Genomic DNA, 24979 nt, shown 5'->3' with positions numbered 1-24979 from the left:
TTGTTATTAAATTTGTACCGTTTCTAGTGCAATATTGGTGGTGGTAATTGTTTTTTTTTCAGCTCATTTTCATGTTTTTCGATGTGCAAGCAAGAATCACGTGGCTTCATGTTGAAAATCAATCTAACAATCCGTTTTTATGTAACAAATCTGTTTTAAAAAAATCTGTTTTGAAATATGTTTTTCCGTTAACCAGCAGCGAACGACAACCCTCAGAAGTCGAAACTTGTGCGAGCTGAGTATTAACGAGGTCTTACCTTTTAACGTGTGATTCCTAACACCGGTTGGACGATAGCAAGTGAAAATCGTTCGTTCAGGTTAGGGTTCGAACCACCGACCAACACAGCAGTCAATTCGAGTGAGTGAACAAAGCACCCACGTCGAACCGCCTGGCTACCGACTGAGCTATTTATTTATGTGTCATTTTTCCATAACATGATGTGAAATAATAATACAGAATATACTAATGAATAATAAACTTGGATATGAATAGTCTCATGAAGTTCATACTTCAATTGCAAAATTGTGAAGTGGGATTTGAAGAGTTCTTTTTTGATAAACTTTCAATATGCTCAGGCAATGAGCATGAGAGTGATTTAATCATTACACCCAGAAACTTAGTGGAGTTATGTGTCTAAAGGACTTCGCTATCGATTAGATTATTCTTATTGAAATATATAATTTTTGTTTTCTGTACATTCAGCATCAGTTTATTGGAATGACAATATTTTGTTCTTTCACTAATACCTCTGAACCTGATCCAACTTTTTATACCATACTTCACTGTCAGTATGTTATATTCCATGGCTTCAAATTCATGAAATATGCAGCTACTTCGGGTGTTCCACAAGAAAACAACCTAAGTCCTTCATAAACGACATATTTGAGGTCATTGACATCAGGTTTGTTCTGGTTCTTACATCCCAAAACGTTTGGAAACTGCGCAAGACATGGTGCGTACAAACAAAAAATCTCAAACAGTCCGAAATAGTCTCGGACACTTGTTTGAACCAGAAAGCTTTCGAGGAGATCACTGTACCACTTATCGTATATATGAAGAGATGGAGACGAGAAAATACCATTAATCATGTAAATTTTGTTATGTAGCGTATACCTATAGTCAGCTCAAATGTTATCTACCCTCAATCATCAATTATTCAAATCAAATAAATAAAAAAACATCCCAGCAAATAGCCCAAAGGAATTTCCACATGAATGCACATGAGCAACGGGAACAGTTCTCAACAGTTCAGCCTCGAGAGCAAGAACGATTCGGGACGGTTCAAAACAGTTTAGGATCATTCCGCAGTCAAAACCAGAACAGAGGATTCATCAGTCCGAAATAAACCAGAACGCTCTATATCAACGGCGCATGATCTCGACGTCCTAGAACCTGAATTTCGCAGAACCAGAACCAACCTATCAACTGTTTGATATATACGGATGACCTGAAATTATATTGTGAGATCAATGGCATGGAGGACTGTCTTAAAGTTTCTTTCAATCTGAAACGTGTTGAGCAATGGTGTTTTGGCAATAATCTTCCTTTAAACGCGAGTAAATGTAATGTTATGACGTACACACTAAAAAATCGTCCAATAACACATCAGTATTTAATAAACGATATTCCACTTCAACGGCCTCGCATATTCACCGATCTAGGTGTTACCTTCGATACAAAACTTTCCATCGTAACATACATTGAAGCCATTATGTCGGCTGCAAACAGAATGCATGGATTTATTGCACGAATCTCCAGAGATTTCTCATATCCATCTACATTGAAAACCTTATACTATGCTTTCGTCAGATCAAAAATAGAATATGCATCTATAATTTGGAATCCATCAGTACAACGTCGTTTCCTAAAACTTCTCTCCTATAGATCAGACAATATCTATCCACCTATTGGATTTCCTCATGATGCATCGGTAGCTAGACATGCTATGAATAGCTTGAGTTGCCGTCGTGATTGTCACTCCACAATTTTTCTTTTCAAACTGATTAATGATTTAATTATTGACCAACATATTCTGCATAAACTGAATTTCAATGTACGTAGACCAACCTCTGGAGTCGTTAATTCTTTTTATCTGCCAACACCACGTACAAATATTCTGAAACGTTCACGTCTGCATAACATGTGTCCCAATATGCAATTCTGCAAATTGTCAGCTCGACATGTTTTACTGTTTCATCTCTGAGATTGGGTCTTTTTACTTCAGCTAATTGTATATGTATTGTTTATAACTTATTGTAATTGTATTGTATTGTATTGTAATTTTACTAATATCCCTGTTCTGTAGTTGGATGTAACCTGTAGAACAGTGTATAAATAAATAAATGGATTAAAATAAATACCGAGTTCGACCGATAGAATCATATCCTCCATATCATATAACTGGAGATTTTTCCCAACATCAAACCATTATTTTCTTCCTCTTGAAGATGATCACTTGGTAATCGAAACACGTGTCGTGGTGTTAAAATAACGGTTTGGTGTTGGGAAAAAAACTCCAGTAACATTCATGTAATTGAACGATTAGATTTGAAAACTAATAACCATTTTTGAGGCATTCACAGAAGAATAAAAATTAAAGTTTTCGTATTATCTAGAAAAATATTAAATATACTTTGGAAAATTTCTGTTCAATTTCACATTTTTCACGATTTGGTTGAATGTGATTTTTATTTCTTCTTCTTATCCATCGAGAACCACTTTCATTTCAAGTTTCAGAAAAGAACTTGCATTTACTTTTGAATTCTTGAAGTTCTCATTTTAATTCACAACACAACATCAAGATTGGGCCATTGAAAAGTAACACAAATTCCTAACTATCATCACAGTTATCGAAAGTTTCATATCCCCTTATGATAATCTCTAACACATCTTTCAAAAAGACAAAGTAGATTCTCTGAAATAAACCCAAGTATATTTGTTTTATCAGCCATGTCTCAAGAGAAATGGACGCTAGCAGTTCAATTATTTGGACACCAAGTCACCATTAACTCTGAATACATAATGGAAAACGATGTATATTTTCTATACACTTTTGTTCAACTGTATCAATAAGGAGTTTCGAGCTTAAAAGGATTTTGATGTTGTCTTGAATATTAATTGACATTCAATTAGCTTCATCGAATTGTATACCAATAATTCATTGACGCAATTACACAGATATCATTTATCAAATTTCATATTCTATTGTCAGAAATATTCATTTGAATAGTTGAAGATAATCCTGTCTAAATTCTGAGGCAAATTTTTTATGCGAAAATCTAAACATCAGGTTTTTTTTTCATTTCAGCATATCAGAAGGAAGAAACAGACATTATGTTGGATTGAAAAAATAGTTCCAGCAAATAATGATAGTATAGTTAGTGAATGGGTCAATTTGACTCTTCACTGCAACCTACGAGGGTTTATTCTAGCTCGTACATTCAAACTTCGCCAACTTTCAAAAGAAGTCATTACTTCATGCTGAATGCTGAGAACCTAATTCGTTTCTCGGTTCAGCTGGTAGAGTGTATGTGTTCTACCACCACTGTCTGAATTTTTTTGTGTTGACAGACCATGCTACATTTTTCTCCTTCTCGTGAGGACTTGATCAGCGGTCCGTCTTTGCACGTCTGCAGATCATGTTTGCAGAAAATAACTGTAGACCATGTCAGACAGAAAATGTTCACTTGATTCTCCCAGGATAAAACGTACCTGTCCACCACCTACGGAGCTATAATGGCATACTTGAATAGAGTGAGGGGTTAATTAGTTCCAATTAACAATTGGGCTGAAAAAGTCGTAAGGTAACTTTTTTCCTTTCATTTTTCAATATAGTTGCCTACGAGGGCGATACAATTATTATAGCAGTCATATAATTTTTTGATACCAGTTGTCCCACCATACGATTTGTCTTTAGCCTAGAAATAGGCCTCAGTTTGGAAGATTGCCTCTTCATCGGGGCTAAATTTTCCAATGACCATTCTTTCGTGGCCTCAGAACAGGAAAAAGTCACTGCGAGTGGATGTGAAAGTAATTCGAAACCCAATTCATGCAATTTTGCCATCATTTTCAGAGATTTGTGATGGAACAGCACTTCCTTGTTGATGGTTTTTCCTTTGTCATTATATCATGCGAATCCCAAAATACTAACACCATAACCTTGCCAGCCGACTGTTGCGTCTTTGCACACTTTGGAGTCAGTTCATCACGTGCAGTCCAATTAGATGACAATCGTTTTGATTCTGGTGGAAAACGATTGAGCCATGTTTTATCCATTATTACATTTCGACTCATTAATTCGGGTTCTTTATGGTGGAATAGCTTCAAACACTGCTCAGAATCATCAATTCGTTCTTATTATTGGTCGATTATGAGCTCGCGCGTCACCCACTTATTACAGAGTTTCATTATACCCAAATATTCATGCTACAATATGTCCAAACGTTCTCTTTTATCTTCAGCTTTCTCGATTAATTTTACTCTGCGGTCATCCAAAACTGTTTTTGTCGGCGAAATCCTCTTTGGGCGTCCACTGCATGCATCGTCCTTGGTGATCATTTCACCTCCGTTAAACTTAGCAAACCAGTTCTCAATGGTTGATTTTTCTGGTTGAAGGTCTAAATAATGTTCAAGGGTATTTTTTATAGGAAATATCCTCCTTCAAAGATCGCCTTCCGTATTTTGGGTGTTTGCAATACTCCCTTTTTATGATCAACTCCTTTCTTCACCACTTCTGCAATGTTTTTGCGCGGATCTTAAAATTATTCAAAATGTTGTCATTCTAAAACATTTAGGCATTTAGGTTGTTGCTTAGGCTTTATTAACGTCACTTCAGCGACATAAAATTTTTTTTCTATTGAGAAAAACCTCTTTGACTTTCTACTCATAACTATGTAAAGAGAAGAAAACTTCCAGAAAAAATGAGAGAAAATGAAACATAACACGAATAATATATACAACAATGTATAGATCATACACAGAATTTTTTTCCGGATGTGACCCAGAAGAAAAAACCATCAGAAATAACTAATCAGCACATACTCCAATAAAGTGATAGAATTGAAACAGATACATCAATGCTACCAAATCTGTTATAAAAAAATCATTGAAACTTTATTTATCTATTTAATTATTTACCCTAAAAGACCACAGGTCTAATTTCAAAGATGACCTTATTAGTTACAATATAATACACTCAAAAAACAAGTCAGTTATTAACGGAGATTAATGAGGGTGATGATCTTACAAAGACATTGCCACTAGCTGTGTAATGACGTTTCTACTTAAATTCCTTAGTAAGAATCTGTCCAATCTATATCGATCATTACATTCAATTTATTTGCGAGACGGAACATACCTGCAAGTGGGGCACCTATAGAGCAGAAATTCTGCATATAAAACATCGTATTTATTCTTGTTCTTCTGGTTAGAACGTAAAAATCAACTAACGATAATGAATGATGTGATTGGTGGCCGTGGTCGTCCACAAAGAAGGTACGCGGATGCCATGTGCTATCGTGGGGCTCCGTTTTGTGTTGTGATAGTCCATCGTGAAATTTTCATAAAGTGAAGTTTAAAGGCCCCTTTATTCACGCCGGTATCCAGGCCGGGGTTATTCGGATAACCACCTGAAGGTCTCCCGGAGAGGAGGCGACCCAATAAATATATATGTTGAAAAATCAAAAGGTCTCCTGAGCAGGAGGCGATAATGAGAAAGTACATTGTTTTTTATTATAAAAAGTGTGACAGAAAACTGTCAAATTGATGTCAATTTGATAGGAGGAGCCTGGACAAATGGGCCCTAATGGAAAGCAATGTCCATTAATTCAGAGAGAGAAAGAGAGAGAGAGGTAAGTTTAGTCTATTATTAAGAAGTCGGTTAAGAAATGATATGATATAACACATATTTCGTGCCAATTTTCGGGAAACAGTTTCCTGAATTCATTCCTCAAATAAGATGTTCTCACTATATTCTGTATTCTGGCCATACGTGATATTTTTTTCAAGTACAATTATCTTAAAAATTTGTTCTGAAGTTTTTCCAATTCATATAATGGGCAGTGATACTCGCGAAACCATATATTTGAGTAAAACTCAATACATGAAACTGTACTCGATAGACTGTAGATAGACTTCCAGAAGTTTTGGACAAAAACACCAGTTTCAAACTCATCATCAGCATTTTTCTGTAACTCTTTCAAAGAAAAAGAAACAGGATACCTCGTCAATTTCTAGTTTGTTCAAGATTATGCCTTTGAGGGTTGCCAGCTGATTAATGAAACCTACAGTTCAACTATATTTTCAATCCATGCATATCATAAATTATCTGAGTGAGGTCTAATTCATACAATCCATAATGAAAACATTTCGAAAACTCTTCAACTTCAACGAATAATTGATGGATGTAACCGTTACTACGTGGTAGGAAATCATAATGAAATTTTCTTTGTTTTTTACCACTTTCATTTGTAACTAACGTTACTGCAGCTTCGTCCTATACGGACATTTTAGTGTATTGTATGAGTTTGAAAATGTCCGTATAGGACGAAACTGCAGTAACGTTAGTTACAAATAAAAGTGGTAAAAAACATAGAAACTTTCATTTCTCTTTTCTTCAACGAATAATGTTTGTAGCAGATTTCATCAAAGGCTCGAATTCACATTCATCAAATGTGGTACAACCTGGTACAATCATTATTATCTTTGAAACTTTTTTCACCTCATATGGAAACGAGAATGCTTTTTCTTTATTTCATGGTCCAATGTTTTTGTGTATCTGGAAATACTTTGACAATAAATTGACGGTAGAAGTATCGTATGATGGTCCTCCATTTTTGAATTATTATATTATTAAGTGAATAATTATACATGATTTGTTTTCCCTGTGAAAAGAAAGTGTCGTGTATACTCAGTGTGTTGACTATCGGTTGCTACAAAAAATATTTTGCTAAATTATCTTGACCAAGTGAGTATGACACTGAATCAGTTGCAATTATTTCCGACTTATGAAAACTGAAAAATTACATTACAAAGTTATGCATACTACGTGACTCTATGGAAGATACTTCATCTCAAAATTGTATCTATTGAACAAAATAGTCAAATATTAGTACCAAATGCCTGATTTAAACAAAATATTCTACAATTTTCATTCTCACATATTCATAAAGAATGCAACATTTCCAGTTTGTATTTTTCACAATGTTGAACATGGAGTCTCATTTCTATATTTGAAAAAAAAAATGAGATTGGGAAACCTTTTTAAATTCTGATCATCTTGGTATCACGTGTTATCAATGAGAGAGTAAGAGAGTAATAAACATTTTGCAAATTATATTTGGTAAATTTTCGTTATGTGGACACCCGGCGATTTTGAAAAAATGTTTGACTGTACTTACGTATTTTGATGCGTAGATTACGAATCCGAAAGAAAAAAGCGGCGCTCTCCCTTATTTAAAAAGTTACGGCCCTTCAAAGTTCAGAAAAGGGCAACTCTTCAGCCTTCTTTTTCACTAAATAAACTATTTAAAAACACAAGCATTTATTCACTAGGTCACCTTTACACCTTATTCCTCCTTCTTCAACACTTTTCACTTCAATAATCAACATTTTTCTTATAAAAAAACTTAATTTAAAAACGAATGCTTCTCCTGGTGACATTATTCTATTTTTAGGTTACTTACTAGTGACATTTCAGAAAAAAGCGGTTGATATTTGCCGTCGCCTACTATTTCAAATTCGTAATACACCACCAAAAACCAATTTACGATCTAAAGAATGAAGGTAAAAAACATTTGAATTACTTCAGGAATATGGACTGCATCAGTCGTACCAACCATATCATTAACCTTAAAAACGTAAAATACAGTGATATGTAACCAAAAAGCAGCTCCGTACTTTTTTTTAACATTTTTATAAGAAAAATGTTGATTATTGAAATGAAAAGTGTTAAAGAAGGAGAAATAAGGTGTAGAGGTGACCTAGTGAAGAAATGCTTGTGTTTTTAAATAGTTTATTTAGTGAAAAGGAAGGCTGAAAAGTTGCCCTTTTCTGAACTTTGAAGGGCCGTAACTTTTTAAATAAGGGAGAGCGCCGCTTTTTTCTTTCGGATTCGTAATCTACGCATCAAAATACATACGTACAGTCAAAATTTTTTTCAAAATCGCCGGGTGTCCACATAACGAAAATTTACCCAAATTTCTCTCAGATATTTGATTGATTGATTGATAATATGCTTATTGTTCGAGAATAGCATTTTGTTACAAACACAACGTCATAAATAAATATTAATATAAACATGAAGTATAAATGTATAAAATGAAGATGATTAGAGTAAAATATAAACTATATATACATACATCTACAAAAGTTATATGACAAGAAATAGAACAACGAATTAAAATATGTTTTCCACACACAGTACAATCGCAATTTCCACACATTCTAAATCACAGGGCATCGTCAAAATATTCTTGTAGGTCATAATAAGCTTCATCACTTAATAGTGTTAAACATTTCTTTTTGAATATGATAAAAGAAGTATTTTTGATTTCATTGGTAAGTTTATTGTATATCCTGATTCCATTTTATATCAACGAGTTTTGAGCCAAACATGTTTTTGGAATAGGTAGATTCAGTTCATTTGACTGCCTTGTGTGGTATGTAGCTGTAACTGTAGATTCATAGTTCTCCCTATTTTTATGTATAATCGATATGGTTTCCAATATAGATATTAAATAAACCGTTTAGATTATATGTTCTCGAAAAATCAAACCCAAGTTCCTTTCAAATGGTTCTCAGTGCGAAACATCTTGATGCCAATTTTTTATTGATGTGTGCAATATGCTGAGAAAATTTTAAATTTTCATCTAAATAAATTCCCAATAATTTCAAATGGTAGTTATTTTTTATTGTATTATTGTCTAGGGGGTATCAGGTATATTACCCTTGAATGCTAATATATTTGTTTTGCTGGTATTCAATGATAAAAGATTCGAGTCAAACCAATTCTTCACTTTTTCATGTCTGCTTTTGTCCTTGACATGCCACGATAATGTGATGTAGTAAGCAAATGAGGTAAAGCTTCCGGTACTCGATATGTTGGTTAAATCATTAAATATAACAGAAACAGTATAGGACCTAATACAGAGCCTTGAAGTACTCCACAATATATCTCTACAATATCCGTGTTAGATGACGTTCTTACATTGTTTTCTATCAGAAAGGTATGAACTAATCTGCTGCAGTGGCTTCTCCGCTGTTGATTTCAATGAAAGTTTACAAACATAATATTTTCACTGCATGTTGTATCTGAACAGAGACAGTTGATACTAAAATTTCCTTACACTATCCTGTATTGAATCCAGAATAATTTGCACAATTTTCTGGTGAATACAGTCTTCAGAACCTTCAAAGTTATATGTTCTGTTCAGATATGAGCCTAATTTCTGATAACAGAGTCAAGTCAAGAGAACGAGGTGATCATTCCAACGTTATGCTTCTGTCAAGTTGCCTTTTGTGAATAACTCTCAAATAAGCTCGAACTTCAGCTAAAACATGAAATGGAATTTCATCCCATGAAAGATTTATTTATCAATTTTGTTAGCATTATCTTCAGTTGGAAAACGTTCATTTGTTCATTTCATCGTGGCAAGATCAGGGACTAACTAACTATAGAAAAATTTATTTCACAAGTTTAGAAAAATAGTACTTGTTTATTTTCCCAACACCAAATCGTTATTTTTTAACACTTCGACATGTGTTTCGATCACCAAGTGATCATCTTCAAAGCGGAAGATTGGAACTGTTTTAATCTTTATCTTTGAAGATGATCACTTGGTGATCGAAACACATGTCGAGGTGTTAAAAAATAACGATTTGGTGTTGGGAAATAACTCCAGTAGTATTCATGTTCAATTTCAATAAAATTCAACTTTGATTTCTTCATATTATTCTCAACAACATGATCCAAGCCAGTTTTTAGCCTTCTACCTCTCCAAATGGAATAGAGAAAAGTGTTTTTCGTATAATTCTCTTTTTTGTATAATTCAATGTTCATATGACAATAGCTGTTTCGAGATAACATTTTCTTCCAGTTTGTGCCTGAAAGTAACTTTATTGCATGATCTATACATCTTTCTATAGAGATAATTTTTTAAATTGTTTATATTAAGATGGAGAAGTAAAAGGTCAAAAAAATTCTCTCCTAAAAATATACCCTTTCAATTAATATATGGTTATTATTATTATTATCATCTCAGTTTTGTCGATATAGCAAAAATAGGTGAACATCATATACATTTTGTACATATTTTATTGAAATTTGTAATTAATATTTTTGGGTGATAGCTGATTGAAATCGAAAGTAAAACGATATTGCTTTTGCAATCGAAAAGTGTATCAGGTATGCAGGTATGTATACAGGTATGTATAAAATATACATATAACGATCACACTTCCAGAATACAAATCATGAAATTATAAAACAACAAAAATTATTTGGCGCTCCGGGGCGACTTCATTGATTCCAGTAGCGCATTTGCTTTTTCAGCTGCAGGAAAACCCGGAAAAACCTGCAGCACTACATCATCTGAAAATCTTGGATCTGCCAATATCTTTTTAAAACAATTTTATAAAACAAAAGGTAGGGTGTCTCCAGAGGCTTCAATAGATTCAATATATCACCAGAACACTTAGTGACATGACTATCGTCAAACTTAAGCCAGTCCGTTTCGTCTTTGAGCAAGGCGTAATAATGACCAGAACCACACTGAACAATAACTGTATGAAGATTATAACAGTGGTCTGCTAGATTGAAGTGTTCATCAATTTCGAATCTTCGTAAGAGTTTGGTGCTTCCATTAGAGGTTGAGTCATGTTTGAAAAATCATCAGTGTTATTATTAGATTGACTGGTGCCTCCGATATACTTGTTTTCTTATAACAGTCAGTTCGTTTGGCGCATGTTTGGCAATACAGTCGATCATCACCTGTTAAAAGTTCCATTTTCAGATGATTAAACAGTGAGCTTTGCACGGACTGGTTATTAGTCATATCAGGAAACGCTAGTTGAAATTCCAGAAATTCAATTACGTTCTCACTACCTCTTGAACATTTACTACAGAATGAACAAGTAATGATTTTCCAGCATAAGATTTACAAACACAAGTTTAAATAGACTGTATGGAAATATTCAATACAGAGCGGTCAGGAGTATTGATTCTGCTATTTTTTGCTCACGAAGAGTATTCAACAAGAACCCCAAGAATTCTGAACAATCCTCTTGTTATCCTAACGAGTATTTAGTCGTTAAGTTGATTTACTGGAAAAAATGTCAGTCAGTCCTTTGTTACCACCAACATCATTAATGATGTTGAAGTGGTGAATTTATAAATCTGTTTGAAATCTCTTTTTTCGTTAACAAGATGTCGCACCCCTACGAACGACAACTTGTGCGAGTTAAGGATTAAGAGGTCTTACATTTCAACGTGTGATTCCTAACACGGGTTAGATGATAGTAGGTGAAAATCAATCGTTCAGACTAGGTCTTGAACCACCGACCAATACGGCAGTCAATTCGGGTGAGTGGACAAAGCACCCACTCAAACCGCCTGGCTACCGACCAACAATAAGAGTGTGGAAGATCGAAACAAATCATCATTCTATAAACATTCTGAGAACACTATAGGATTCAATATGGAAACGCTTGAGAAAGCTATAATAAAGCGAAACACGGGTTGTGGTTCTGTGAACTTTCCAGTTGAAACCTCACAATGAAGTGGTCATTCAAAGCATGCAAATTTCTCCTTTCACCAGACATTCAATACATTTTTTGATGCGCATTTCACCAAACAAGTTGGCGTCTTCAGGAGATGAAAGAAACATTGGATTCATATTACGTCAGAAGTTCCAGTTCAACCTTTTGGTAGAGTATTACGTGAATAAACTATGTGGTCTTTCATTAGGCGCAACAGATGGTTGTTTTTGTTTTTTGGTACTATTGAAAAAATATATCGTAACAATTAGTTTGTTCAAAACAAATTGTGTATTAAACAAGAAAAAAATATATAAATTTGGAAAAGGTTTTTTTTTCAGAATATCAAAGAGAAATAGAAATTATGCTTGAAAAAAAACCGTTTCTTGATATTCATATTCAGTAGCAAAAAGAAATTGTTAATCAACAAATGCGATTTCAAGCAATAACTTTTTTTAAGAAACGATTCTGTTTTTAAATATCATAATATTCATCACTGATGAAAATCTCCCCAAAACATTTCAAATATCTTATAAACAATACATTTGTTAAAATACGGATGAATTTGAATATTAAAAAAACTTTTTCATTGCTTTAACTGAAAAATTTAGATTTTACAATTTCACCACGGAAAATCTTTTTTGAAGGCTTTCAAAGAAAGCTCCAAGAAGTGAACAGAATTTGAGGTTTTTAGTTTGAAAATTATTAGGGTTCATATGTAAATTTAAAACTTGTAAAAATTAGTTGATCAACTAAAGTATATCTAATAAAATAATCACGGTAAACAATTTTTTCCATGGATTTTCGTTTATTCAAGTGTCTAGAAGGTATGTGAATTTTTTTTCTCTCCAATGATATGTAATGGGTTGAAATAATGTTTATTGATCAAAGGTCCGTATCGGTCAGCATGTACGGGACGCGTATCGCCCGCTTTCAGCGCTATTTTTGCCTCTAAATTAAAATTATTAATATCAGTGGTAGAGGTACGAGAGGTGAATCTTTTTTTAGGAAATTATCTTCTCTTTAAGGATCGTTTTTCAAATTTCGGACATTTTTAATATTTTCCGAGATATTTGCCAAAAACCAAACCCCTCCTTTTTTTTACTAAATTGTTTATAATTTTTGCAATTTTCACGAGCCACATTGCGCTACGTACCACATTGTATATCAATGTGGCATGTGGCACTATCCTGTCAACACCACATGTCGTTGGTGACAAGATCATCCAATTCAGGCTGAAAAAAAATGATAATCATCGACCTGTCATGATTTGGTCAACGTCGTTCTCAGAGAAATATGGACCGACGGCGCTAGCTCAAAATCCACACCAAACAGTGACTTTTTCGGGGTGCTTTGGACGCTCTTGGATCTCATCTTCCCAATTTTGTTTGTTCACGTATCCATTTCCAGAAACGGACCTCATCGCTGAAGATGATTTTTCCAAGAAATTTAAGGTCAGTTGCCAACTGCTCCCAAGTCCATTCAGTGAACACACGTTGTTGTTTAACCAGTTCCTGGGTCAGTTGAATTTTGTATAGGTCAAAGTCACGATGCAAAACTCGACAAGTTGTGATCTGCGAAATCCCGAGTTTTTGTGAGCCACCCGAAATTGACTGACTCAGATTCTCCTGCACACTCCCACAGACAAACGCGATATTTTTGGATGTTGGTTGATAGTTTACTAAACCAAGTCACTTTATGTCGATTTAGGCCTGTATTTCGGAAACTTGACACACCCACTAGTAAATTTGTATAAACTTCGTATTCTTCGTATTCTCAAAATTCACATATGATTTGACGGCTGCAACTTCAAAAATTGGGGGTCAAAAGTAAAAAAAAAAAACGACTTTTTGCAAGTTTTTTGCCAATATCTCGTTTCCAATGGGTTTTATGCTATTTGTATTCATCATCAATATTGTAGAGAATTGAATTATCTATCTTTTCATTCAAACATTTTTTCATATGTTGAACCGTTTTTGAGACAGAGGGCAGCGCGAGCTCAGATTAAATATTATAGTTATAGTTATCGACTTTCTGGACTCGTATCATCAGATTTCTCTATAGAGAAATTAATTAGTTCGATCTGAGAATTATTAATATACCACTTACAATTTAAAAAAAAATTATGTATGTTTCTTTGACTAATCTTCATCTTCAATTTGAACTGTGATTTATTTATTAATTTCTCGATGGCAATGTTTATATTCCTTGTTTATATTCCTTGTAACGACCCCCACTTTTTGAAGTTGCGGCCGTCGAATCATATGTGAATTTTGAGAATACTCATATGATGTCAAAATACAAAGTTTATTCAAATTTACAGCTGGGTATGTCCACTTTCCTAGGCAAACCCCCTGAAATGACTGGACTATAAACTCAAATATATCCACGATTATGGCAACCGTAAAATGGGCAAAGCGCGTACTTTGCCCGAAGAGAACATTCACTTCGATTAAACAATTTCATCGTGTTATTGAATGTTTTATCCGTCCATGATGATTTGAAAAAAACAAACTGAATAAATGACAAGCAATTTGACAGATGTAGCTTCAAAAAGATGGCCGTTATCAATTGTCAAACTTTGAAAGCCCCTTTAGAAGACCCTATATAAAACTCTGTTCAATACCTTCATCACATTGAAAGTGTTATATTTTTTCAAGAGATTAGTTTTTGTGACAGAAAGATTTTCTCCATCTTCTTAGAAAAAATAACTTTTTTCCAAACTTTTTTTTTTCTTTCCTTTGGAAGTTTCCCAATTTGTTTTGTAAAGTGAAAACCAAAAAGTTTTTTTTCCAAAAACATAATGCTTTAATACCTCCTGAAGAACTGCAGCCATTTTTCTTCTCTTCAGAGGAGCCATAGTTATTATGTACTCATATATGTTTCTCTGAATCTCGAAACGTTATTACAGGTGTGCCGCAAGGTAGTGTTTTGGGGCTCACACTATTTATTTTATTTGTTAATGACCTTTCAAAAATTAATCATTTACAGTGCTCGGTACAATTTGCTGATGACACATCTTTTACTGTCAGTGGTTCGGATTGTGAAACATTGTCGGTAAGAGCAAATGATGCTGTATCCAACATGCAAAATTATTGTTCTAAGAATTGGCTTGATTCTAAATAATCTTAAAACCAACACCATTCTCTTTACAATTCAGGAAACTGATTGTAGTGTATTGGTTAGGTCTGAGATTAAAAGTATTGAACGGGTAAACTATAAAAAATTTTTAGGAGTTTTTATTGATTCTCAACTCAATTGGAATCATCATGTTGATTTCATACTGAAGAAATTAGCGACACATTGTTTCGTTATATGGAATCTGCGTAATTTTGTGTCTATTGAAATTCTTAAAAGTTACTATTATGCATATGTTTACTCTGCCCTTAATTACTGTATTATTTGTTTTGGCAACTGCAATACAATCAGTGACTTTTTAATTTTCCAGAAAGAGATTATTAGAACAATTTGTTTTAAAAAACCACTCGATTCCTGTAAATCACTATTTGCAAAGTTGAATATATTAACTGTTACTTGCATGTATACCATTCTCAATTGCGTAATCTACGTTAAATCAAATTGCTCCAAGTTTCAGAACAGAGATGATACATGTCTTCTTTCGGGCTTCACCCTGAGAAAAAACTATAACATTTTAATTCTTAGTCATAAGTTAGCCAAAGTGACTAATGGACCTCATATCATGTCAATAAAACTGTACAAGCTCCCAATATCCATTAAAAAAATAACTAGTGTAAAGCTCTTTGAACAAAAAGTTCGGAAACTATTATGTGAAAAGGTATTTTATTCGCTTGGAGAATTTTTTCAGTCTGATTTGGAATTTTGAATTTTAATTTTTGTATCCCTTTTATGGTCTAAATGTTATATAATATGTCTTATAATTATGTTGTTTTATGACTGTAATTGTACTGAGTTATGTGACTTTTTCCATGCCTTTCCTAGGTCTACGGAAATAAAGATTTTTTTGATTTGATTTGATATATATCTGATGTTATATTAATCGTAAAGATTTTTTCAAAATTATTCAAAACTGAATTTTCCATATATGTTACAATTTTTTTAAATATTGAAATGGTTGTAATCCCCACTCGAAATGGTTTGTGATTTCGAACAAAATGAAAAACAAAAATTTGGAATGCCATTTATATTCGTCATATATATGTTTCTCATTGAAACCAAAATGCATTTTCAGCATGGGTTGTGCTCTGGACACCTGCAGAGGGTCAGACAGTGAGGAAAATACCTCTGAAGGGGAACGAGAAGAAATTATACCACCAGTTACTTCATCGCTACCAATACCATCATCAGTACCACCATCACTACCACCATCAGTACCACCATCACTACCACCATCACAACCACAATCACTACCACCATCACTACCACAATCATTACCACCATCAGTACAACCATCATTATCGACATCAGTATTATCATCAGCACGATCATCAATACAGGGACCATCAAGAAGGGTTATTTCAACCGACGAGATTGAAACCATATTGAATATGATTCCACCAAAACTTCAGCTTCCTATTGACGATGAATCTATAGATAATCCCAATGCCTCAACTTCGGGTAGAACGAAACGATATATATTTTCTTCTAGTAGAAAAAACTCTAAATTTTTAGCAGAGGAAGACGCATTTCTGGAATTTCAAAAAAGAAGGGCTGCTAGAGGTCCTAGCACCTTCACAATTATAAAGCGCCACTTATTGTAAGTAATTTTTCGTGCTACTATTGTGATATTCTTGAATTAGAAATACAATAAATACTTCATTAACAAATCGAAAATAGGCCTTCTTATCACAATTTTCTCTACGCTCATGCGTTATTATCAGCCATGTTTTTCTTTCTGTTTCGTGTAAAAAAAAAACGAAGATTCGAGTATAAAAGTTGAACAATGATGAATTTGTAGGAATACATTTCAATGAGAGATTGAATTTTGGGAAAGAAAGGTTTTGGCTTTCTACTTCTCCATCTTCATACGGAAAAATGTGGAAGTTTTTGTTGTATGAAGATCGAGAAATAGAACGCCAAAACCAGTCCCAAAAATTTCTGAATTGATGGCTCCAAAAAATATATTCCGTTCAATTTAAACGAGCAACAACACGAGTAGATTTAACTCATTCGTGGGATGAAGTCGTAATGTTATGAATTGAGGTCCGCCATTGAGGATGATAGTGTTCCATGGAACTGAAATCTCACCTCTTTCATATACTATATTGTGTAGCAATCCTTTGAATGATATCTGATTCAATCTCATAACGAATGAATAAAAAAGTGTTCTTTGTATGATCAATGTTCATATAAATGTAGTGGATTCGAGAGTATTTTTTCTTTCGTTTTATTCAAAGTTTAGATGAAAGTAGTTATTTCGAGAGGGCTGTGTTTTCCTCTGTGTCTGAAAGTCACTTCTTGGCGTGATCTACACATTTTTGTGAAGAGTTTATTCTGGAAACAAAAAATATGGAAAGAATCACAAGAAATAAAAAAGTGAGATAATTAGTGTCCCTTTTTGGTTGGTTTCTGGGTTTTGCCGTGGTTTTCTTCGGTTACAATCTTCAAATGTTCAAACTGCAACTGCTTCAGTCATCTTCAGTGGCGTGCTCGAAGTACTCTTCTTGACGTATCAACTGAAACTTTCAATTTCAAGTGAACTTCATAATTCCTGATCCTGTTGAGAAAAATTTGTACAGCGACTCAGTCGTCTCCTCAGAAGTGGGCTATCTATTGAATTTGCCATGCACCAATTTTTTGAGCACGAGCAGAATCTGCATTGAGCAAAAAAGCACATTAATCTTGATGCACTCAAACCAGAGACAGAAAAAGGAGCTCAGTTGAATCCAATATATCGTCAGTTGCCCACATATGAAGAGTTTGTTGCGATCAGTAAGGTGGTAATCTTATACCCTGAACGTTCAACAAACTCCATATCGACCAATTAACTGGTATCTCGCCAATATGCCATTATGGCCGCTGAAGATGATTTTTCAGAAAATTGTCCACAGGTATGCCCCATAACTGCACATTTCGATCTGGATAGTTAGATGTTACCTAAGAAGAACTGCAGATCGCCTTTTGAATGATGGGAGAAATGAGCACCCTAGAACTATGTAATGGTGTCACCTGGACCACTGAAGTTCTACCTCCGGGGTCACACATTTTCGTTGTTTACTCAACTGACAAATCTATTCGAAGACTGGGCGCCGATCAGGTCACCACTTTTCGGATAAACGGACCAAGGTCTGCAAATCTTGAAGTGAAATATTCTTTAGAAGGAAATTTTAGGTGCACAGCACATTTTCTTTGCCGTCTCTTCGCATACTGGATCAGATTTTTAGCGCTCAGTAAAGTTCTACTCTTGTCAGCCGGCCTGAAAGATCACTCACCAAATAATTCACTCAGTTTCTTTAACAAGTTGGAATCAATTGGTTGATTTTGATAAAGTGTTTGATTTTCGAGTTGTAACTTATCACATATAGTTAGTGGGTATACTTGAAGATTGGCTATACAGTGGCGTAGCGTGGGTATTGGCTGTCTGGGGCGGAAGACAATTTTGCCGCCCTCTTAATTAGGTATTTCAATTTAACGTATACTATACAAATAATATAATAAGTTAGATTTCAAATTAAAATTTATTTTCTTTACAATCACGTTTATTATACAAAAACTCTTACTTCAACCATTTATACAGTACATAGTATTTATTCGACATGATTAAACAATTAGCGAATTGAATATAAAACGAAAATCAGTTTTCAATTAGAACTAGATACTATTGAGTAATATTTATATATTTTTGAAAAATAATATAGGTAGTCATTTGTTAGAGTTAAAAACAAAACCTACGGCTTTAATTAAAAATTTAAACGTCTACTTTTTCTAAGAGCAAAGTCTTTTATTGCACCATCAATGTCTGTAGCATCACACACCTCTTGTTCAATAAACAAGATAGCAAAATTTTTTAGTCATAGAGTACTCATCGTGGATCTTGAATAATTTTTAATAAATTTCAATTTCGAAAAACTTCTCTTACAGCTAGCATCGCTCATGGTAACTTAAAAAAAATATTGGCAGCATGATTAAAATATTGGGCAGAGTGTCTTCCAGCTAATATTTTACAATAAACTTCAATAATTCAAGTGAGTCTGCATTAATTAAATTATTTTTGTTTCTGGGTTTGAAGGTCCGGATGACTGTGATGAATTTGAGTCAAATGTAGAATCTGACGTCTCATGAACAACACTTTTCACATATTTAAGTGAAGCCCCTTCATTTGCTCTAATAGTTTCCAACTCAGTTTTTCTCTCATTATGGTAAAATGCCCCATTTGCACAAAAATCACAGTTACGAAACAGTGTGAACTGAATAACTGAAAATCCACGAATAAAACTTTCTTTGAATTGTCAAAGTATCACGTACTTTCTCAAAGGGACTTAATAAACAATATTGAACTTAATGATTATGTGATAAAAGTCATTCTCGCTGATTATAAGTCATACCCAATTCAAGCACAAAATAAAATATGGTAAATCTCCGCAAGTCAGTATAGACGGTGTTACCATTTGAAACAAAATATCATCCGAAGAAAGGGGATTCTCCGAATTCGTCACAGAATAAGTAATGAAAAATTCCTTGCTCTTTTCAATCGGTCTGAATTTATAGTTGCGTTAAAATATGAAATGGTTCAAATATTTACAAAATATATTTTATTATTTACTATGAAATTTTGCCGCCCCCTAAAAAGTGCCGCCCGGGGCGCCCCCCCCCCTACGCTACGCCACTGGGCTATGAATCAAATCATCTGAAGGTATAATTCGTTCAGGCTAGTCTTTACTCCCTACACTGTAGATTAATGGACTGAATCGAACGTCCTTCGTGATATTAGCCAGGGGAGTAGTTGTTTTCTGATAGCTCTACAGTGTAGGGAGTTGAGACTGGCCTGAACGAATTGTTCCCTGGCTGGCCTGAACGATGATTTGAATTATAGCTAGTCTTCAAGTGTGCCCAGTAACTATGTGAAAAGTTTTCTTTCCTTATACAAGGAATTGGGCAAATTTCAGATATTCGGTTGATTACCTCGTTCACAGGCAGATGGGGTGATGAAAAATCCGTTTTTTGTTGTCCGCTTCAGCCCTGTTCGAGGAGCGATACTCTGAAGAAATTCGATTTTCAATTATCGGAAATCATCGACTTTATATTGATTTTAGACACTACCTTGCACTGACTAGTGGCCAAACAGCCCACAAACGGTCTGCAAGTGTGTTCCAATAATTTAAAATCTATTGCGGCAGTTGTATCGCTAACAGCATATGCAGGAATAACTTCAGTGAAGAATCCTGCACTGACACCTAACGCCCTTCGTGGTATTAGCCAGGGGAATAGTTGTTTTTTTTTGATAGATGTCGGTTGAGAGTGACCTGAACGAAGTGTTCCTTCAGATGATTTGAGTCAAAACTTCTTCCCCTTGAAAACGCACTTGATGTGTAGAGATCAGTAGTTATTTCTGCATATGAAAGAAAACATTTCAGTTTCTACTGATTGATCAATAAATATTTTTCAGTTACAAGAGTTTTCCACCCTCCAAAGACGGTAGAAAAACGTTAGACAAGCGAATGAAACGGCAGGGATATGGCGTTTACGTAGGATCAAAGGCAATATTCCGTGGAAACATAAGAGATAGTGGAAGCTCGTCAGGAAGTTGTGCTTCCAGAGGAGTTGAGAAATCTTTGCCAGTCCTAACTAAGGGCAAGAGAGGACGAAATTACTCTTACTCATAGGAGTCCTACCTGTGTTTGTGCAAGACTGCTATAATACTGGTTCTGTAACATCGAATATTATGTGTTTTGAATATTTTTCAGAATGTTTTCAAAGAATTCTATCTGATGTTCATAGTTGCCATTGTGTCTTCCTAGAAAATAATTCAAAAATATTGACCATTCAGTTTCAATTCAAGAGGAAGAGATGTTCGATGTTCGATCTGTTCTCAATTTTTTCATGATACTTTGTGATAACTTTCATCGATCAAATTCTGTTTCACTATCATTTTCACAAACATAACTTTTCACTACTCTGATTTCGGTCGAACTCCAGAAAATATAATCAAAACATAATTGATTACAGTTTTTTCTGGAAAACCAGAAATTATTGAGCAAGCTTCCTTATGGTTTCCATCATTCTCTAAAAACAGTTAACCAGTTATTTTCAACAATCTAACATGAAGAAATTATGGAAAAATGTGAACTGAAACTGTAGTTTAACTTTGTGATGAAAACATTTTAAATTTTATTCCAAAATGGAGCCTACATGATAGTTTTGTTAGGTTCATATATCCAAATATAATAAACCCCAATATTCATGTTTCGATAGCACACAATGTTTCAGTCTATATATTTGAACTCCATTAATATTTCGAATTCATATTAATAATAGCTGGTGTCACACTATGTATCAAATGGACGAGAAGGTTCATAACTAGGAAATTTTCCATCTCGTAACAATTCTCAATATAGTTGCACTGTCTCTCTATATTTACATAAACAATTGTATTTTGGATGTTTGTGAAGGAGCTTCCAGTTGGCTCATATTATTTCTATAGAAAAGCTTTCATTGATGTCACACATTCAAACGTTCTTCAGCTTTTCTCATTATTATGCCTACAAATACAATCATCTAATACAAAATCGTCACAATTTTCGAATGAAAAGTAGTTTACATATCGGATTCAGTTTTACCTATTTCAAGAAATTTAGAAGTTTGAGAAGGAAAAAATTAATTTCTCACAAAATGTCCTGACGTACACGCATTATGAATTTAAACTGACAACAAATAGAAACTGTTTAGAGATCACCATACATGGACTCTAATGGTTTGTGAATATTGTGATAAAGATTTATCGTTGAAATCACTGTCAAACAATAATTATTACCTCTAATTACATTCAGAAATTCATCAGTAGATGAATCGAAACATCATATAATATCAATATTGATGACGTCAAGAAATTCATTTTCGATAACATTTACGACTATTTTGAATACATTTTTCTGCTGTTGCAGATCGAATTAAATGCTTTTTTTATCCAGGACCATTTCCTCAGTAGAACTTTTGAACCAAAAAATGTGATTTTACAGTTTTCTGGTAACATTATCATAATATGACACCTTCTATAGTAGTAAAAGTCTGCTAATGTGACAAAATACTGAACATACTTAATTCTGTAACTGTGAAACGAAGAAATTCAATTTTGGTAAAATGAATATGAACACTGACAAGGTTTTGGCAAAATTCTAAGTGGTTTGGATATATAAATAATGAATAATATGGTAATTTGTTTTTCTAAAAAATGTTTTGGGAGAATTTCAACTACATAAAAGAAATTTCCAAATCCTTCAACTAGGAAATAGAAATCATTTTTGCGTCCACCAGTTCTAAAGAAATAGTTTTCAAATTTGTCGATTGAAAAATTTGCACTTTTGAGGAAAAAAATGTACATTGCCCATGGAGTTCATCTCATGAGTCATGATATTATTTTATAAACTTTTGTTTCCACGTCCACAAAGAAATCCACAATTCTGAGTGAGACCGTTTTCTTAGTTAAATTCAACAGTAAAACTCTTCATACATGAGAGTGTATTATCATCAATATTTAGTACAAAAATACCATACTGAAATATTTCCAAGTGACTCATTTGTAATTATTTGTTTACGTTCGACCATTTGTTTCACTAAAAGAACAGGAACATTCATGTTAGTAACGAAATGAATCATTAGGTTATTGATGAAAATCAAGCTTAGGATATTTTTCAATATCAAAATGCATTCAATGTTATTTTGATTTGACGAAACGAATAATTCACTTGTATCTTATATTACAAATTATTTTTATTATTTGCATTATAAATGTTAGCTTGTAAATTGTAGCTATTCAAAAACTACAGTTGAATTTGGCTAATCTCAGGAAAATCAAAGTAGTATCTTATTATTATTATTTCAAATTCGAAATTATTTTTGAGAGCAAGGTTGATGACATCGATAATATTTTGTGACAAAGGGTAGGTATTGACTGAACTGGTAATATTTTTGAATTTTTTCAAGTTAAAAAAATCTTGCAATTAATTTAGATTTCCGGTGTGATATTTGTGTTTCGTGTTTTTAATTTGAGTGGACCATTCCACCAATAAATTTGTGAATAACGTTCAAAATTCATGTTTTTTTTGCTGACTGAAATGTTTACTTATTCGCTGTGATATTGACTGAGTATCAAAGAGATATGTGACTATTTTTTATATAAATATATTTACACTAAATTAGTTCAATATATTACTATTCCTATCATCCATTGATTGTCCAGGAACATTATTGGAATTGTTACAAGTATGAACTCGAACTTGAAGGAGATTCAAGGAAACGTAAAATCTCCAGTTCTTCATTTTTCATAAATGGGCTAGTTTTTCCAACTGATACCACTTTGTAACCACTGGCCATTTTTGAGGGATTTCGAAAAAAATTAAAATTCTTGTATTATTTTGAAAAATACTCGTATAGATAGATTAGATAAATTAGATAGATAGTAAAGTGGAAGTAAAGTAAAAGTAAAGTAAATTTCATTCAGGTGAGCATAATTTACAATATGATTTCAAAATTAAAACTAGATAACTTGAGAAACTAGAAAAAGAAAGAAAGAAAAGAACTAAGAGCATTTGTGATCATCAACTTGGTTGCATTTATTATTTACGTACTGAGTGGTGAGTAGAAAAAGGGAAAAAAACAATGTGAAATTCATTGTGAGGGAGGGAGAATATGATTATTCATTGTATTTTGAATTTCTTATTATTCGAGTACGTATACGGTTTTGAGTTTGTTATAATTTGGGTTCACATCATATTTTTTTAGTTTTGATTTCATTCTATGTTCATTAGGAATGACTGATTTCTATAGGGACTAGGTTTAACAATTTTGGACCAAAGTTTGATATGAATTTCTGTTTATGTGTTAGTGTACACAGTGGAACATTTGTTTTCTGCACATATTTAGTACGTGTGTTGTAAGTATGACTTATCCGAGAGATGGAGGTATTTTGCTTCCATATTGAGCGTTGATAGGTATAGAGTTTTCTTTCATCAAATAATCCAGTTTTTTCGTGAAGGTCTTCAGTTGAGTACCTTCTGTTTTTCTTAAAAATTATTTTTAATATGGTATTTTGCATGACCTCTAGAACGTGTAATAATGTTTTACCGAGACCACCCCATATAACGATAGCGTACTTCAATAAAGATTCTGCAAATGAGTTGTAAATCATAAGTTAAAGCTTTTTATTCTTCAGATGTCAGGTTTGATAAAATTTATAAAGTATCTCATTGAGTCTCATAACTGTGTTATCAATGTGTTCTTCTCATCGCAATGTGCTTGTCAAAGTTTGATCTGTCATCTAGATAGACCACTAACATTTTTATATATGATGAAAAATATAACTTTTCAGGGGCTATGTTCACGAACTCCGGAACAATGATGGTGACATCAACTGATCTCAAAACTGAACTGTTCAAAAGGAGTTCATTTTCAATAGAATATGTTGAAAATGTAGAAACATCAGTCAATTTCCAAATTCAAATGGCAGTCAAGAGGTGAAACGAAACTGGAATCATCAGCATAACTAACGAGTTTGGTGTTGGTGTTGTCAAAAATTTCAGGGAAATCGTTTATACAAATAAGAAACAACAATGGACCTAGCACACTTCCTTGTGGAACACCTTTATGAATTTCAGCTATGCTAGAGGAAAAAACTTTTCTGATTGATGTTCAATACAAACAATTATTCTCTGTTGCTAAGATACGATTTCATGAGATCTAAGGCTTCATCTTTCGTACTGAAACAGAATGGTCCAAAAACTTCACTTGGATCAAGGGAAACACCACGAGTACTGCACTCTTGTTCTAATAGAGAATTTATTTTGTCTATAAAATCAAACAATGTTGTTTCTATATTTTTTTCCTTTGAGCACACTGTGTTAGAAACCATTGAACGGTTATGGTAACACTATTAACAGTTTCATTTGATTTAAAAATATTCCTGACGCTACGCAATTATAAAACATATGACAGAGTACGGTAGAAAGTGAATAAGCAGACTTTTTCAGTAACTCAAGTGGAAAATTATCAGTTTCTATGTATACATTGAGTTTAATGTATGAGTTTGAAAATGTA

The 24979-nt window shown here is 33.5% G+C and overlaps 2 protein-coding genes across 2 annotated transcripts in view; one reads left to right on the top strand and one right to left on the bottom strand.

Annotated features, from left to right (window-relative positions):
• LOC111507545 (uncharacterized) overlaps positions 1-24979 on the bottom strand; it is a 490644-nt gene that overhangs the window by 262421 nt on the left and 203244 nt on the right. The window lies entirely within an intron of this gene.
• LOC111508765 (uncharacterized) lies at positions 6771-23085 on the top strand. The gene is made up of 3 exons (XM_023164372.2): positions 6771-6965; positions 15963-16487; positions 20337-23085. The coding sequence occupies exons 2-3, from the start codon at positions 15964-15966 to the stop codon at positions 20551-20553; spliced, it is 741 nt and encodes a 246-aa protein (XP_023020140.2). The 5' UTR covers positions 6771-6965; position 15963; the 3' UTR covers positions 20554-23085.

This window comes from Leptinotarsa decemlineata, unplaced genomic scaffold (genome assembly GCF_025532065.1).
Source record: "Leptinotarsa decemlineata unplaced genomic scaffold, Ldec_3_MD MMD2_tig00026282_RagTag_RagTag, whole genome shotgun sequence".
Lineage (NCBI taxonomy): Eukaryota > Metazoa > Arthropoda > Insecta > Coleoptera > Chrysomelidae > Leptinotarsa > Leptinotarsa decemlineata.
This window is presented reverse-complemented; position numbering and strand designations above follow the sequence as displayed.